Source organism: Macrotis lagotis, chromosome X (genome assembly GCF_037893015.1).
Source record: "Macrotis lagotis isolate mMagLag1 chromosome X, bilby.v1.9.chrom.fasta, whole genome shotgun sequence".
Classification (NCBI taxonomy): Eukaryota; Metazoa; Chordata; class Mammalia; order Peramelemorphia; family Peramelidae; genus Macrotis; species Macrotis lagotis.
Window position 1 is genome coordinate 279,661,447 of NC_133666.1, and position 19,263 is coordinate 279,680,709.

Sequence of the window (19,263 nt, forward strand, 5' to 3'; positions counted from 1 at the left end):
TACGGCAGGGTCTACGGCAGTGGGATGGAAAGGGTAAGAGGTAGAAGGGATCTCCTCATCAGCAAGAGAGCTGACGCAATCAGAGTTGTCTTGGAGACCTGGAATCTTTTCCATCTGTTGAAGCTTCTGTGTTTCATTATCAAGTCTCCTGCCTAAATGAATGTGTCCAGAGTATTTTCTTGTATGTATTTCTCTGGTGGTTAGTTATGAAAGTACCAGCTGCCTTGTCTGACGAGGACTATTGGAGAGAGAAGTACAAGGATGTGGACAAAAATGTACCCTAAGGATTTTTGGGTCTTGTGATATGTCCTGCCACCATACCCATGTGACCTCCAGGTCTTTCCAGCTGCTCTGCCCTGAACAAGTCTCACCCCCCCCGACCCCCCCCAATTTAAATATGAACTCTTTGATGCTAGGTACTAACTTCTTTTTTTGATTTGTATTCCCAGGACTTGGTACTCTTTCCAGTACTTAGCAATATTCATGCCTTTATTTATTCAAGATGATACCAAGCTGAATCTGCCACATAATTTTAAGATAGTAGGAGTTCGACTTAAAGCACCATCTTGTCCTGTTCATCCTTGAAAAGAAATGCCATTACAACATTATAACCAACACTGCATGAAGACTTCTAATGAGGTCTTTGAAGACTGAATATTCCACTGATGGACTGCTCTAAATGTCATGAAGTTTTCCCCGACATTAAGTCTAAATTTTCCTCTTTTTGGCTTTCACCGATTATCCTGGACTCTGTCTATTTTTTAAATTTATTTATTTTTTTAAGAATCTGGGTTATGTGACTTGTCCAGGGTCCTACAACTAGTAAGTGTCTGAGACCAGATTTCAGTGTAGATCTTCCTGGCTCCAGTGCTGGTACTCTATCCCCTGCCTTTTGAGGCCAAACAAAATGTCTGATTTTTCTTCTCCACATCAGCATGATAATCCTTCAAAGACAAAAAGATAACTATAAGATCCCCTTTAAGTTTTCTCTTCTCCATGCTTAAAACACATCCTCAGTTCCATCAACCTCATATGGCATGAAAGTAGATATTTGAGATAAACCACATTTCTCAGAAAATTATAATCTTCTTGAGAATAGAAATTATACCCTTTCTACCTTTCTCTCCCCAAAGCACCTATAGGTCAATCAAACAATCAACGAGTTAAAATATGGGGTTAAAATTTTATTGAATGAATTTTTCTAAATTTATATGTATTTTATTTGTATATGGAATCAAACATTTCCATAGCATAGGCTAAAAAGACGATTTTACATGAAACTACAACTCTCTTATATACAATTTGCAATAATAATGTTATCACATAAATTTCTTTTTTGTCTTTTTCCAACTCTCTTCCCCTCCACCCTTGCCCCTCAGATGGCTACCATTAAACACAACTATGAATATATATATATGTAAAATAATTTTATACACACTTCTATTTATCAGTTCTTTCTCTAGATTTGGATAGGATGAATTTGTTAAGAAAATCACCCACAAACCCATGTTGTTTTCTTGTTGATGCCCTTTTGAAAAATAGCCCTCATATCATTTAATAAGTAATTTTAGACTAGCTTATACTCTAAAAGATTAATGTGTATAGGTCTTTGAACCCTACACTAGATTTGTGGTTCCTTAAGGGTAGGGTCTGGATCTTAGACTTCCATAGTTTCCGTATACCCTGACAAGGGTCTTAAACTGCTTGGAAAGTTGTAGGTGGACAGAAAATACTAGATGACTGATTGCCATAAAACAGACAGATTTATAATCCCTGGCAGCATTTTTATAGACAGTATGTGTTAAAATGTATTTCTCATTAAGCAACTCCATTAATAGCAATTTAGTATAACCATCTGAGACTGTTTAGTATTTTCCGGCACTCTAAAAATGAAGCATCCCTGGAATTATTTGTCCTTGCTGTCAGAAGCAGATGGAAAGATTTTTCAGGTGACTGACAGTGCTCAGTCTATTGCTGAACTTTATCCAGTGCAATGAAGACATTCCTTAGTGTTTACTGTCCATTTAATTTCTAAAGGGGAAATAAGGCTTAATGAAAATGGTCTCTGAGGGGTAATATATTTCTCATCATCTATCCTAAGAAGAAAAATGTTCTCAGTTGTTTAATACTTTAGATGCAGATGTTCCCAGGAACACTACGTCAGATTATTCTAGAACCTTATTTATTTCTAATAGACTGTAGAAATCATGTCTGCTTTACCACATTGCTATTTAGGAGATTTTTTTCCCTGGTGATTTCATTCACAAATCTTTCAACAATTCTCAAAGATAAAAATTTAGCAATTTTCTGTTCTGAATTGATTTCAAGTACACCGAATGTTAATCCAGAGTAAACTTTTGTTTCCCACCTTCATTTTATGCATGCACTATACAATGGGAGACAAAATAAAAATAAAATGAATTTGGCAATAGATCAGATCTGGCAGTAAAAGAAAACACATGGCCCGTGAATGTCATTTGAGCTCAGCCTCTACCATGTGCTCCCTCTGGCTGGATTTGCTAGATAAGTAGCCAGAGTCTTGGCAAAAACCTGCTTATGTCAACAGTCATACCCCATCATTAATAAACCCAAAGCCATTTTTAAGTCATATTGCAGAGTAGTAACAAATATAAAAGAAATGATGGTTATTCAACCAATATAGGCGGCAGAAATGGAATCAGGACCATTTTGCAACAGGCCAGGATATCTCTGGTAGGTCAGTTACCTTGGGTTTAATCAACATTAGCAAAACCTTCCATTTCCTCACATAAACAACAACCTGGTAGGAAGGCCAACCACTAAAGTTTATTTTTCTTCCTGAATTAGTCTGGTAAAGATTCAAACTTTGCCAAAGCATTAGAGCATCTCATGTTAGGACACTTTTGTACATTCCCTAGGATTGAAATAACTTTTACTTTTCAGCCTTGGCTAAGCCATTTTTTTCTTCCCACTTTTACTTTTTCTTTCTCGTTTTTTTCTTTTCTCCCTCCCCCTTAGTTTTTACTTCACATTTCCAAGTCTTATAACTAAAAAATTCTTCCAGCCTTGCCCACCTAGGGCTGAGAAAGTGAAAATCATATTAGTGAGGAAAGTAAAAATTAAGCTCCCCTCATTAGCTCTTTACAGGCATGGATCTTAGCTGTCATTCTTTGGCTCAGGACCAGAGCCTAAAACCAGGCATGGGAAAAGCTGCTGAAATGAAGTCTGCAGTTCCCTACATGTCTCACTTGCATACTGCTGATATCTATTCACATTTTTAAAAATAACACCAGCAAGACCCAAAGTATTTCAAACAAATTGAATGCCTTCTCATAAATATTTTAAAATTATTTTATAGATAAAATCACACTCTCTCTACTCTCATCTATACTGTTTGCCGTAAGTTCCTTGTTACTATGGGCTTTGGGGTGGGGCCAGAAGGTTCATTTGAAGAAACTGTCATCATTTCTTCCAGTGTTTTCTCAGGGTATAATACAAGCTTTTCATTTTAAGACAACAAACTGAAGTTACATTGTAGCATAAGGAAAACTAGTTATTCCTTCTCTCTATAAGCCATACAAGTAAAACATAAAGCAGGCAAGATGACTCCTTATGGGGTCTTTCATCTCCCTGGGAGAAGAGCTTGAAGAGAGACCTTCTGCATGGTCTCTTAAGCCTCTGTCTTACACAGTGCATTAGTGAGCCCAGGCTTTAACATACATTGAGATAATGTTACTTGAAGATGAAAAGGGAGGAGTCTGTGTGGTAAAGAGATGTTAAGAAAATTTGAGGATTTTCCTGATCAGCTCCCAGAAGGAAACCAAGTCAGAATTTGTCGATCCATTGATTACTACTTTGATGCTTGCTCTTTAAGAATTGGACAAAATTGATTTTTGCCTAATGTGAAATGAAAAATTGAACCAAAGCTTTACTCTGCATGGAATATTAACAAATACCCTGAGTCTGCACTTAGTCACAGATGAATTGGGGAAGCTCTACAATCTTTGGTAATAGGGACTTACCTGTCCTAAACTAAGGGTCCAGCATTAGTGTACCTGCAAGTTTTATTTCTGACATGCAAATACAAAATGTCAAAGCTAACTACTGTAATTCACTCGAATTAGCAACAAAAAACTTCCTAGTGTCTCAAGAATCTAGAAACAAGACATATTTTCTCTTTGAATTCAGTGAAACAAAACAAAACAAAACAAACAATGGAATGTCTGAATTCCTTCATCCAAAGAACTTCTGCCTAACCCAAAGGTCAGCTTTATTTAAAAACTTTTCAAGGGAAAAAAACAAAAACAAAAAACCAAACCAAAACTCACCCTCGCTTTGAGAAAAAGCATCATTTGAACTTGCCAGGGCCAAAGTAAGTAGCAGCTGCCAAAGATCCATACCTGTAGGTCCTGTAATAGCAAAGAGGACAAAATAAATTCAGACAGTCAAAAATGGAATAATTATTTCTGAGTGCTATTTAACAAATTGGTCAATTCATGAAGAGTACCCATTTTAGTTTATGAAAGGAAAACAGTATGATAACTTTTGTTTTCTGAGTGTTATGCTGTAAAGAACTGTTTGAGGGCCAGCAGTAAGATTATATTAGGTTCTGCCTCCCTGGGAACTTGACTCAGGAAATAACATGGACACCAAAGATTTTCAAATCCTGGCTGATGGCCACAGAATCACCTCACAAGTTACCCCCACACACCGCACAACAATAAGACAAATGTAGTTTACTTTAATTAGATCTGGAAATAGAGCAACATGTCTGCAATTATCTCCAAGTAGGCTGCCTTGCACTGGACATGCTATAAAAGGAAAAAAAAAATAACCTATTGGGGAAGCTGCTGAAACCTTTCCCTTCTGTTTTTGAAAGAACTGAAAGATTCAAGTGATAGAAAAATGGGGGTAAAAAGCCAACTAAATGAAATTTTGTAAAAGGTGGAGAAGAAAAACAGCTGGGAGTGGAGAGGGAGGAGAATTCAGCAAACAAAACACTTGGGCTTCCTAGGTGGCCTGGAGTCAACATATTGGGCCTGTGGTAGATTTTTGGTTTATGAGGTTTTTAGGGAATGTGGTCTCTGAGAAACCCAGGAATGCTGAACACCTCATTGATCTTGATCTCATGCCAATCTTTGGCTCTATAGTACTAGAATCCCAAGTTCAGTAACATCTTGGGTCTTCCACTTCATTAGAACTCTGTAGGAGTAGAGGGGTGAGAGGTAGGTCTAGTTTCCCTCAGGTAACCTGTGTCTTTCTAAAAAAAAATAAATAGGAAGAAACCAGGGAGATTGGGAACACATCCTTAAAGAGATCTATTTGGTTTTATTTATGAGACATGCTACCCTGTGAAATATCTGTCTTCTCACTTTGCAATTAGTATAAATAAGTGATTTTAAAGCACATTTATATCACCCAAAGACATATAATTATATTGATTAAAAATTCTATCTCATCATTGAAGCAGTTGTCTAATAGGATCTCTAACAGGGAACATTTATTTATCTCCCTTTGGCTGACAGTATGACCTTAAAACTAATAAAATTGCATTTCTCTAGCCTTACCAAATTAGTCTGAATCAGTGAGTAATATTTTGTTATTGTCTTTAGTTAAGATATACAGGTATGGATCTTTGGTAGTTATTGTTGACTCTGACACTTGGAATGACTTCAAATGCTTCAATTTTCAGGCACTCATTTGTAGATGCCAAATTCCATATTTTTTTCTTTACTTCAGATATGTTTGGATCCAGTAAACTTACATTAAGGACTGAGTTTGTCATTCTTACAGACAGATAAACACTCTTTCCACCAGACAAGAGTAAACCATTATGTATGTGCTGTTTGTATGTGAGGGGGTAGGTGTAATTGGGTATTGGTAGAAACATGCTAAATTCATGCTTTTTTTTTGCCTTAAAGCTTGGCAGATAGGAGGATGAACTTTGTATCAGCTGCCTATAATTTGCCTCTTTGATCTTTCAGATATCCTTCTCTTTCTTCATAAATTTAACAGGCTTTAGACTGAAGGTTTCCAAAAGAAATATAAGCATTTTGGCATTTATAGCACTGGAGAAATAATAGATTGAAAGCACTTTTCTGTTGGTTATTGATTTTATTTCCTTCTAGTAGGTTTAGGAGAGGGGAAGAAACAATGGAGAAGGAGTTATGAAATCTAGACTTTATTTCAACAGTCAAATGGTTAATATGCCTTTATCAAGCATTATTATGATTTAGTCACTGTGTTGTGCATTGGGGATACAGAGAAAAAGAAATTATGGAACCTGCCCTCAAGGACAACCTATTGGAGCATCATTTTCCAAAACCTCCAAACAATTCCTATACTATCATCCTGCCTATTCCTAGAAGAGAAACCCACAAAGACACTGATACTTTATTGCAAATTTTGACAATGGACACTAGATTTCCAGACCATTGTCCTTACTAAGCATTGACCTACAAAATTGATAAGATGGTTTTTCTCACAACAACCTACCTCTATTTTAGAAGTAACTCGATTCAATTGTATCACTGAGATCAAATGGAGGGAATTTTGTTGAGGATAGATGGAAGTTCCTCATTCCCTCTTTCATTATCTTGTGCTATTGGAAAGCCACTTTCCAAAAACACATCCTTTAATTCTGGGACAGTGTGTCAAGTGCTAATACACACACACACATGTGTGGCTTATATATTTATGGATACATATATAATACCTATATACATATTTGTATGTATATACACATACACACACATATATATACATATATATGTATATATATATATACACATGTATATATTAATTAGAGTCAAGTGAATCATCTATTTTAAAAGACCAGCATTTATAGAGGAAAAATTAACAAGAGATTTGTGTCTGGGCACTTATCTAATGGTAGAAAAAGAGGGTTAAAATGTGTATTCCTCTCCTCATAAAGGAGAGTTGATATGCATTGACAGCTGTCCCTGGGAGGATTACTTAGGAGCAGAGTCCTAATTGGGGGAGGGATATGGGGAGAACAGGGAATGTGGTGAGATTTAGTCAGGGCTAATTGCTTCATTAGAGGGGAGTCAAGGAATATAAAGAGAGAGCTTGTTGTCCAGAGTCACTCACTACATTCTTCCTAGTGCTGAAATAATGTGAAAGGGTATGAAAGAAATCCCCTTTGCACTCCTCCACTGAACTCTGGGGAGAACTGTCTCTCTAACTTGGTCACAAGGCCTGGGTCATTGGACATTCAGTTGTGTTGACTTTGTGCTCTCTTGACCAGGCTTGATGAGCTGGGTGTGTGAAAGAACCTCATGGAGGGGGAGGATGGGCAGAACAGGTTCTGGCTGAAATTGTCTCCTGGAGATAGCTGGGCATGAATATACAGGGGTCTGCATTTTTCCAAGGGTTTAGTACTTTAATTCAGTCCATAATACTAAAACCCCCAAATCTGAGCAAGAGAAATCACTATCATCTCATGACTTTCCTTTTCTTCCAAACTTCCTCTCTCAATCTACACAGTCCCATTAACCTCAAAGTATTGGAGTATTTCCAAAGCACTTTTCTAAAGGACCAGGCACGTGGCTAATAAAAGAAGTGAAAGAAGATATTTAAGAGGAATCTACTAAATCGTTCCTTACTTTACTGGGCTCTTAAAGCTAGCAATATTTTCCTAGGGAAAAGCCCTCTTTAATTCTCCTTCGATATTTATGCATTCTTCGGCAATAACCTCATGGCAAGATTTGAAATAGCAAAAAAAGTCATGCTTCTATTCTTGCATAATGAAATACACACTAATTCCACCCTCTTTGCCCAAGGCATTTTGTCTCCTCACCCTTCCTCTACTGAAGGCTGGATGGACACCAATGTATCCCGTTGGCATGGGCCTTTGTACTACAGACTGCACAACAGAAGAGGCCTACAGATCACAAAACTGTGCCTATAGTCAGCTTCTAGCCCTCAACCATCTAACGGCACATAAACAAAGCTTGGACACAATAAATTTAAATGACAAGCTTATGTACTTTGCATAATCAGTCAAACAAAAAAAAAAGACATCCTCTGGATTCATCTAATTCAACTTAATTCAACATCTATTTATTGAATACTTGTTAGGTGCTAACACTCTTCTCTAATTCAAACATGGAAATAGAGGAGAGATAAGACATTTGTCCCTGGCTGGCAGAAATTTCCCATCCAGTTGGAAAGATGAAAAAGTTTCATGGTGAAGCAAGAAACAGCACCAAGTAATATTGTATATGATAAAATGACTAAATGAGTTATACAGAATATCAGTGCTATTTGGAGGACAGAAAACTGAGATAAATTTAGGATGAGATGATTTCATAGAGGAGATAAAACTTATGCTGAAAGAAGAAGAAGAAATAAGATTTGAATTAATGATTCAGAGAAGGTTTCTATGTACAGAGAACGGCACAAAGGCAAGGATCTAAGGGATGAAGAAAAAAGAGGAATCAATAGAAGTATTGATTATGGATGACTTGACTAATAATGGTACTATTAATAGAAATTTAGATCTGTGAAGGAAAATCTGGATTGTTTTCCACAAGTAATAAAATGCTGTTTTTATGTATTATGTATTTATGTATTATATTTATGTATTATGTATTATATTTAAAGTGATGGCATGACATGTAGAAAATTGAAAGTGAAAGTGAAAGTGAAAAAATCAAACAAACAAAAAATGAAATCTAAATAACCAAATAACCAAAAATTGACTAAAACACAAACACACATACATCACTACTTCAATTATCACTGCTACCCAACAGAACTGTGCTATCTTGCAAAACCAAGACCTCAGGTAAATAGAAAAAAATAAATGTGTACTTTTACATGATGTTGATTGCTAATAAAATATTGCAACAGTAAAAACCAGTTGATTTCCTGGTCAAGTTTTTCTAAGAATTCAGAGTTATGCAAGGAAAAAACTAATCCTGAAGGGAATTTGAAAATTGGTGATACTGAAACTTGAGGAGCAAATATTTCTATTTTATTTGCTTCTCTCAAATTACTGTAGTGTCAACTTGAAAGCTGGTCAGATCTATACATTTTTTTTTGCAAGGCAAATGGGGTTAAGTGGCTTGCCCAAGGCCACATAGCTAGGTAATTATTAAGTGTCTGAGACCGGATTTGAACCCAGGTACTCCTGACTCCAGGGCTGGTGCTTTATCCACTGTGTCACCTAGCCACCCCTATACATTTTTTTTAAATGGCAATTTCTTTCTTTCTCATTAATTAAGAAGTAAAATTTTATGGCTATTTTATATATAAGCAATTCAATGTCACTGGAGTAGGAAATTACAAACCACTCCAGTACCTTTGTCAAGATAACCCCATGAACAGTATGGTCTATGGAGTCACAAAGAATTGGACATGACTGAATGACTAAATAACAATAACATTCAATGAGTTCTTCCTCTGGGTGGCAGGAAAAGAAATAATGAAAAAGTAACCCAAAAAAATAAAATGTTTTTTTTAAAAAAAATAGTATTAAAATAAAAATGCCACAGTTATGCACATGCTAAAAAGAATAGAAAATGTAGATATAGTAATATTAATGCATTTATAGCATAAGTGCCTTAAATATGAGTTCCAGTGAATATTCTACTTTCAGCAATGTAGAAAATCACAATACTTTTGTTTTTGAGCAATAGTGGTCAGAATGACAGAAGAAACCTTCAATACAAATGAGGTATCAGGTACAGAGTTCATAGATTGGATACTCTGCTGACATTTGAACAAGAGACTGGGGTGAATACTAGGCTCAGCTTAATAGTTTTCTATCAGATTTTAGGGGCAGAAGAATCATGATACTATAGAGCTAGGAAGGCCAGTATGGTATAGTGGATTGAGGAATAGATCTAGAGTCAAAGATCTTAGATTAAAATCTGGTGCTGATTTTACTATCTGTGGTTTTGAATAGTATTTTTTCTTTTTTTTTTTAAGTTTTTTTTTTTTTGCAAGGCAAATGGGGTTAAGTGGCTTGCCCAAGGCCACACAGCTAGGTAATTATTAAGTGTCTGAGACCGGATTTGAACTCAGGTACTCCTGACTCTTGGGCCGGTGCTCTATCCATTACGCCACCTAGCCACTCTATTTTTTTCCAATTATATGTAAAGACAATTTTTAACATTTCTTTCTTTCTTTCTTTCTTTCTTTCTTTCTTTCTTTCTTTCTTTCTTTCTTTCTTTCTTTCTTTCTTTCTTTCAGGTTTTTGCAAGGCAAAAGGGGTTAAGTGGCTTGCCCAAGGCCACACAGCTAGGTAATTATCAAGTGTCTGAGATCGGATTTGAACCCAGGTACTCCTGACTCTTGGGCTGGTGCTTTAACCACTGCGCCACCTAGCTGCCCCTAACATTCACTTTTAAAAAACTTTTTAGTTCTAATTTTTTTCCTCTCTTTCTCCCAAGACAGTTAAGCAAGGGGCAGCTAGGTGGCATAGTGGATAAAGCACCGGCCCAAGAGTCAGGAGTATCTGGGTTCAAATCCAGTCTCAGACACTTGATAATTACCTAGCTGTGTGGCCTTGGGCAAGCCACATAACCCCATTGCCTTGCAAAAACCTTAAAAAAAAAGACAGTTAAGCAATTTGATATAGTTTATATATGAGTAATCATGTAAAACATTTCCATATTGGTCATGTTGTGAAAGAAGATGCAGACCAACTATGAAAAAAATCATGAAAAAAATAAAAGTGAAAAAAGTATGTTTTTATTTACATTCAGATACTATCAGTTCTTTCTCTGGAGGTAGGAGAAACCATTTCATCATGAGTCCTCTGAAATTGTCTTGGATTGTGGATATTCTCTTTTGTAAAAAAAAAGTTTATTTATTTATTTTCATTTATTTGCACATGCATATTTTGAAGTTGCAAAATTTCCTTCTACCCTCCCTTCCCACCCCCTCCCCCAGCTAAGCACTGTATATACATAATTTGATAAACGTGTTTACAGATTAATATTAATTATGAGGAATTAGGATTAAGGCAAAGAGATATATGAGATAATTTTTATAAAATGTTCATCAGGGTTTCGTGTGTGTGTGTGTGTGTGTGTGTGTGTATTTTGTTTTGTTTTTTTTTCCTCTGAATGGGGATAACATTATCCATAGCCAGTCTAATACAGTTGTCCTAGCTCTCTGAACTGCTGAGAGGAGCTGCTTCTATCAAGGTTGATCATCTCACAGTGATGTTGTTAATGTGTACAGTGTTCTCTTGGTTCTGCTCCCTTCACTCAACATAAGATCCCCTACATCATTCCATGCTTCTCTAGAGTCCTACCATTTATGGTTTTTATAGAACAATAGTAACCTTGGTATTTCTGTACCAAGATTGCTGACAAGTAAATTACTTAATCTCCTTGGGCCTCAGATCTACAAAAGAGGAAGTTAGGCATTTCACTTTCATCTTTCTATACCCAGAACTTGGCAGAGATTGGCAAATTACCATAGTAGCTTAATAAATGCTTGCTGATTGACTGACTGTCCCCGAAATCCCTTTCAGCCCTAAATCTATGCTTCTTATTGGTCATTTAGTCCAACCCTCCACATTTTTCAAGTTCAATTCAATTCAATTCAACATTTATTAATAAAACACTGCATTGGGAACAAGGGATAAAAAAAAAAAAACCCAAAACAAAAGTCTATGTCTTCAAGGAGTTTATGAACCAGAATAGGGAATAAAAAATGTGTAAAAGTAATAATAATGTAGATAGAAAATTATGAAGTTCATAGAAGAATCAGGATGGGTTGAGAGATTCAGGAAAGGAAGAATTAATTTTAGTTCTTGCTGAGAAAATGTGGTGTAAGGAGGGAAGGCTTCAGTAGAAGGGAGGTCTTTGAACTGGGATATGATAAAAAGGGAAGGTGAAATGTGGTAGTATGGGTTCTGTTCCAGATAAACAAGGTAAGGAGGCAGAATGAGGTTGGAGAAAAATGAGTAATCAAATTTGACTAGATTACAGAATGAGTGAACAGAAGCTCTATGGAATAAGACTAAAAATGTAGGTTAGGGTCAGAATTTTGAGCAGAAGACTGGTGAGATTTGAAAAATTACTATGGCATTTATCTAAAGGACAGATTATAAAAATGAGAGACCAGAAGTACAGTTCAGCTAGAAGGCTATTCCAATAACAGAGATGATAATTAACATAATAATAGTTGAAGTGGAGAGGAGGGGGTTGATGGAAAGATATTTCAGAGTTAAGAGTAGAATGTGGCTATTATGGACTCTAATGACTATTCTTATAAATGAGTATACTGAAGTATACTTGAAAAGAGTGACCAAACCACAGATACACAGCTAATTATTTCACTCTTGACGCCTTGTTATTTGCTGTTTGGTTATTTCAGTTGTATACAACTCAGATCCCATCTAGGTTTTTCTTGGCAAAGCTACTGGAGGTTTGCCATTTCCTGCCCCAGTTCATTTAATAAATAACTTTACTAAGATAAAGAAGGTGAAGTGACTTGCCTAGGGTCACAAAGTTAATTAAGTGTCTGAGGTCAGATTTAAACTCAGGAAGATGAGTTTCTTGACTTTAAGCCCAGTAATGTATCTATTGCACCTAGGTCCATTGGTATTTCCATTAGACCCCATTTGCTTAGGAGATCACAGTAATACTGTTAGAAATCTAGGAAAAAATGACTGCAGTTTCTTTAGCAGATTCCATGTTTTGTTTGTTTTTGTCTTCCATACTTCAAATTTTTTTAAAAATAAATTTCTATTAGCATATTTTGGTTTTTAATATCACCCATATTTATCAATAAATTCTTTCTTCCTTTCTATCTCCCTCCCAGAAAGCTATAACCTGTTATTTATTTATTATCTTTCTCTCAGAGAATGGCTACAAAGACACTATCCAATTCAGATATTCATGTTCATGAAGTGGGCCATGAACATATCCTAAGTTTAAATGTGATGGAGCTGAGGCACAAGGAGGTTGACTGGCCAGTCAACTTATTTACTTGGTGCTTGTGATATGCAAGGCAGGCAGCCTTTGGTGTTGGACTTTCTCTCCCATGTCTAGGACAATGGACCATGCTTTTAAATATAAGAAATATGGGGCATTTTGGTTTGACTGAAGAGTCAGATGGTACCCCTCCCAAGAGCACTCTATGAAAAATAATCTAGGGATTGCCCCTTGAATTCCTGTCTTAGAGAAAAAGTGGGTGGGACAAAGAAGGAGAGCAGAAATGACTAGATTCACAACTCACTTATTTTGTGTAATTATGTTAAAAAGCAGGCAGATGAATTCCAATGATAAGGAACTTGGCACAGAGTCAAAAATCTTCCCTTGAGAACTAGTAAAAGCCTGCTTAGGGTCATGACCCTTGATCTTGGTATTTTCTTTAATTGGAGACTTAGAAAAGCAGGCCATTAAGCCTGGGAAGCAGACTCTCCACTTATGCCTTCAATTATCTATGGGCAGGAAGGGATGCATTTCTAGTCTCACCAAATATGTCTAGACACACCTGAGCACTCAGCAGTATCCGTCCAGGTTATTTTATAACCATTGGTAAATCACATGATTCCCTTGCAGGTATAACTGCCTAAGACATTTATTCTAGGATAACATTGCTCCTAGATAGAATCAGGAAGAGATCCCTGTCCTGTTTGTTTGGGTAAATTCTTCCTTGCTAGATCAAATTTGATGTCATATTACTTTAACTGGTCACTTCTCCCTAATCACCCTGCACATTTGAAGGCAAAACATTGTTCCCTATATGTATTCTATGAGTGAGATGCTTCATTACCCTAACATACTAAATACCTGATGAAGAATGAACCTTGAACAAAAATGAAGATGTTAGCACTTTCTTCTAAATGCAGCTGCTGTTTTTAGGATATTTAAAAGGAATTTTAGGTAGAAACTACTTAAGTTGTGGTTTAGGAAAAGATTTATTGATCATTAAAAATGATATGAGACAGCTATGTGCTGCACCAGTAGATAGAGCACGTGGAGTCAGGAGGACCTGAGTTCAAATTTGTGTTCAGATACTTGGTACTTACTAGCTATGTGACCTTGGACCAATCACTTAACCCCATTGCCTCTCTGAAAAAAAATGGTGGACACAAATAGCAAAAAATCCTCAAGGATCATGCATGCAGCTTTGGGGAGGTTGGGGGAAAGGAGCAGAAAGGATACAATATACACATAGACTATTAAAGAAAAGATACATTTATTTGAAGATGTATCTATTGTGTTATTGTGCTACCCAGTGTTACTATGAACTTGGGTATAATGTTAGGCTCTTTGGTCTGTGCTTCTACCAAGGATTTCCCTCAGAAACATAAGAATATGCTTCATGGCTTCCCCTGAAAAGGTTCCCATTTCTACTGCACCCACTCGGACTCATGCCTGATTTCTTTTTTTTTTTTAATTTTTTATTTAAGGCAATGGGGTTAAGTAACTTTCCCAAGGTCACACAGCTAGGTAATTATTAAGTGTCTGAGGCTCATTTGAACTCAGGTCCTCCTGCCTCCAGGGTCGGTGCTCTATCCACTGCCTCACCTAGCTGCCCCTTAATTTCTTAAACTGATCGAAAAATACAATTAGGTTCTAATTTAAGCCTTTGAATCATCAGGTAAACTATACAGTTCATATGACTCATATCACTAACAAAGGCACAAAGTCCATGTTGTTGTTCCCTTGTAATTTGGTTGCTTACTTTTACCAATCCTCCTTCCCCAGAATAGACCATATTCTTTGTCCTCCTTTCAGTGAAAGCAATGTAGCAGAATTAAGTTGCTCATATATTGTTTCTCATATATGCCTATGATCTCTTAATGTGAGCGCTCCCTCCAATGAGCTGTCTATCCTCAGACACTCTTTTTTAAAATATTTTTTTAACATTACTATAATAGTCTTGTAAAAGTAAACATAATCCACTCCCAAGAAAGGGAAACCTCAAGAAAAATAGAGTGAGAGGGGGAAAAAAAGTATGCTTCAGTCTGTATTCAGATAGCATCAGATATCATTTTTGGGATGAATAGCATTCTCTATCATAAGTCCATCAGAGAAATTGCTTCAATATGCTTTTTCCCCACAGTTGCTATTACTAGCTGTATTTAACTCCATTAGATTCCTTCCCACCCCCATTTATTCTATTCTCTCTTTCTTTTCACCCTATCCCTCCTCAAAAGTGTGCTGTATTTGACTACCCTCTCCCATGACCTTCCCTCTCTTTCATCACACCTCTTCACTCCCCCTGTCCCCTTCCTCCCATACCTTTCCTCTCCTATTTTCAGAAACTCTTGTTAATTAGATACTTTTTGTAACCATTTTCTAATATCCCTGTGACTCTCTTTCAAACATACCTAATTTAAGATGTTTGCCCTAGGAAAAACACTATTTCCAGAAAGATGAAGAAAAGGTGCCTTGGTGCTTTGTGAGTGATATCTTCCCAGCTAGGTCCATATCCTCTTGGTATTTGTTATACCATCATCATCATTACTCCACTTTTGTGAGCCTGTTCATATTGTAGAATTTTCTAATGAAGTTGATTCTGTATTAAATGTTAATCTCACAGTGGAGGTACTCAAAGGAGACAACATTCATGTGTTTGCTATATATTTGTTATAAATAACAAGCTCGCTGTTTTTCTTAAATTACAGGATAATAGATCATAGAATCACTGACTAGATCTGAAAGGTCAGAAAACTTATGTACAAGATTTTAAGTGTAAGGTCATAGGATCATTTACTTAAAAGGCTGAAGCAGTATTTGAATCTAGGTCTTCCCAACCTTCAAGCCCAAGCATGGACAAACACCAAGTCACATTACCTCTGCCCCTTGACATTATTTATTTATTTATTTGTTTATTCATTCATGCATTCATTCATTAGTTTGTTTGCTTGCTTGTTAATTAATTGATCAATTTATTTATTTATTTATCCATCCATTCATACATCTATCTATATCTATCTATCATCTATCTATCTATCTATCTATCTATCTATCTATCTATCTATGGCAATGGGTTAAGTGTCTTGCCCAGAGTCACACAGTTAGGCAATTATTAAGTGTCTGAGGCTGGATTTGAATTCAGGTCCTTCTGATCCAGGGTCAGTGTTCTATCTATTGTGCCACCTAGCTGCCCTGCCCCTTGACATTTAAAGGATACCAACAGTGGCTCCAAACTCTCAAGAGTGATGTTTCTAAGAACAAAATAGAAAATCATGGAGTGAGAGAGACTCCTAAACTCCTAGAATGTCACAGATGACCTAATCCAATCCTCATTTTATGAATGGGGAAACTGATTCCTAGGCAACTGAAGTGATTAATCCAAGGTCACATGGCAAATTGGAGAAAGTCAGAATTAGAACTCAGGTCTTTTGACTCCAAGGTTATTGTTAGTCTGTAAATCAGAGAAGAAGCTGAAACTGCAAGTTAGGAGACCTGAATGCTAGCCCAGTGGCATAATGGATAGAGTCCTGGCCTTGGAGTCAAGAGGATGGGAGTTTAAATCCAGACTCAGACAACTTGACACTTACTAGCTGTATGACCTTGGGCAGGTCACTTAACCCTAAAAGCCTTGCATCCAGGGTCATCTCCAGTTGTCCTGATTCATATCTGGCCATTGGATCCAGATGACTCTGCAGGAGAAAATGAGACTGGTGACAGCACAGCACCCATTCCTCCAAATCCAATTCATGTGCTTGTCATAATATCACTTCCCTGATGTCATGGTATTCTTCAAGAATGAAGGGCAAACTTCATCATCATCATTACTTCACTTTTGAAAGCCTATTCATAATTTGTAGAATTTTCTAATGAAGTTGATTCAATAATAAATATTTTTTAATTTTCATTTATTTAAGACAATGGGGTTTGAGTGACTTGCTCAAGGTCACACAGCTAGGCAATTATTAAGTCAGTATTGAATATCAATCATACAGTGGTAGAGCTCAAAGGAGATAACATTCATGTGGGTCCCTCAGATCTCCCACAGGCTCATTTCTACTTTAATGCAAACTCTGGAAAAGAGATGAGGTATGGATCTCTCCAGGACAAAGGCAACCACACTACCTTCTACTTCAAAGGCTATAAATAGAAAGATATCTACTTGGCTAGACTGACTGGCTACCAGAGAGATGCCAAACACAAGACGGATCAATGTCATATCCCATCCCCAGGAAGCTTATGGCATACCACTTACCCCTTATAAATGAAAGGAGGTGTAAGAGTTTGGATTTTGTCCACCTATTGTTAAGAAGGAAATCACTCTCTAGAGTGGATCAGAGAGTGCAGAGGGCCACGTGGTGAGCCACTTAGTTAACAGAGTAAGGCATTCATGTTTATGACCACTCAGGAGGCAGAGAGATCCTGGCTGCTGAGATGTCATTCATTCTCTTTAGATGCTTTGTTTGTTTTTTGCTTCAGTCATATTTCTTTCCTGAAATGAGCAGGTATTGACAATGTCATGAAGTATATCTTTCTGGAACATAATTGGTGATCAATATTGTCTAAGAAATAAAGGAAGGGAAGAGCAGAAAGAAGGATGGAAATAAGGAAAATAATGTCTTTGGGATAAGTACAGAGTGGTTATGTATATGATAAAGTACAGAATAATAAAGAAATAAATATGTAGAAAAAAGTAGGAGAGTTTTAGAGAAGTAGGATCAGACCCATAGGCAAAATATCTAAAGATAATACTGTGCAAACAAGAGTTTACATTGTAGTGCCGTTACAAAACCAAATATACCTCTGGCATGCATAAACACGAGCATAAACCTTAGTTTTTGGTCATTGTATAAGCATATGTTATATTCTTAGTAACTGACACAGTATTCTTGCATGGTTTAGGAATAGAGTGTTCTGGTAAATCTAGTTGTCATATAATCTATTTCATAAAGTTACTACTAAAGTTTTACTAAAAAAGAACTCCAGTAAAATGCTTGTTTTGCAGACCTCTCAAATACATTTATTATAAAGTCCTGAATATTTTAGAATTATGTTGGTGCCTTGAACCTCACAGCACTTAATGTTTGTTGAATAAACAAATGAATAAATAAATATATGACTATTACTTTGTAAGGTTGGTAAAAAAAGAATCCTGGATGAATGTTCTTCCTCACTGAACATTTGGATTAATTACCTCCAGGTTTTAAATTCCATTCAATTTAGTAAAGATTTGTTAAGCACCTGTTCCAGGTATGATACTTTGCTAACAATGAGGGATAAGAACAACAGCAAAACCAATCGCCATTTCCTGGAGAACTTGTGTTGGACTAGGATACAATTTGGTAGGAGAGAAGTAAATACAAGTTATAGATACAAAGTAATACTAAGTAATTTTAAGATTGATAACAATAAAGACTGGGGAGATCAGAGAAGACCTCATGTAGGTGGGGGTACCTGATTTGTGCTTGAAGGAAAGCTGGGGATTTTACCAGGTAGAAGTTATAAAACAAAAAAAAGTGCAATCACTTCTCTCTTCCACCCATCTGACCGTTTCTTCTTATTTCATTTCCCAGGTCATAATCTTTGAAACAAACCTGTTCTAGGCCTTTTTTTGACTCTGAATAATTTCCCTTGGTTCCCAAGGTTTTATCGTTTCTAAGCATATAGCAACAAAATCTGCATAATACAGCTCTCATTTCTCTCCAGAGATCCTGTCTTGTATCACTCACTGCCTGTTGGACATCTCCAACTGGATGCACTATAGACATCTTAAATATACTATGTCAGAGGCTGAACTCATCTTGCTCCCTAAACTCACTCTCCTTCTAACTTCACTATTGCTACTAAAGGCCCCACCATTCTTTTTTTAATTTTATTTTTATTTTATTTTTTTTTAGGTTTTTGCAAGGCAAACAGGGTTAAGTGCCTTGCCCAAGGCCACACAGCTAGGCAATTATTAAGTGTCTGAGACCGGATTTGAACCCAGATACTCTTGACTCCAGGGCCGGTGCTTTATCCACTATGCCACCTAGCCGCCCCCAAGCACCACCATTCTTCTGGTTATCAAAGCTGATTAGTTTTGATTTGATTTTCTACCTGATCAGTAATTAGGTCTTGTTGATATCGCCTCCTCAATATCTCCTGAATTTGAATGCCCTCACTTATACTATAACCCCCTCCCCTTACCTCTCCCTTCACTCTATCCCCCACCCTACCCACCTCCACCCCCATTTAGACCCTAGTCAGGGGGCTACTGTAATAATCTCCTAATTAGCTTCCTTGACCTCTAGTCTTTCCCATTTCCAATGTTTCACATAGATGCCAAATTGATAGTCTTTCTTTTCAAGGTAACGGGGCTTAAGAACTTGCCCAA

General features: G+C 36.7%; 1 protein-coding gene across 6 annotated transcripts in view; it reads right to left on the reverse strand.

Annotated features, from left to right (window-relative positions):
* The window catches only part of GHR (growth hormone receptor), a 265,472-nt gene that overhangs the window by 149,010 nt on the left and 97,199 nt on the right, over positions 1-19,263 (reverse strand). For 4 of the 6 annotated variants that reach the window (XM_074207500.1, XM_074207501.1, XM_074207499.1 and 1 more), the window contains exon 2: positions 4,308-4,388. In XM_074207500.1, coding sequence (XP_074063601.1) covers positions 4,308-4,331 — 24 coding nt within the window. In that variant the 5' untranslated portion in view covers positions 4,332-4,388. Of the gene's footprint in view, positions 1-4,307; positions 4,389-16,480; positions 16,583-19,263 lie in introns of those variants that run through there. The other 2 variants (XM_074207497.1, XM_074207502.1) reach the window with 2 other exon arrangements.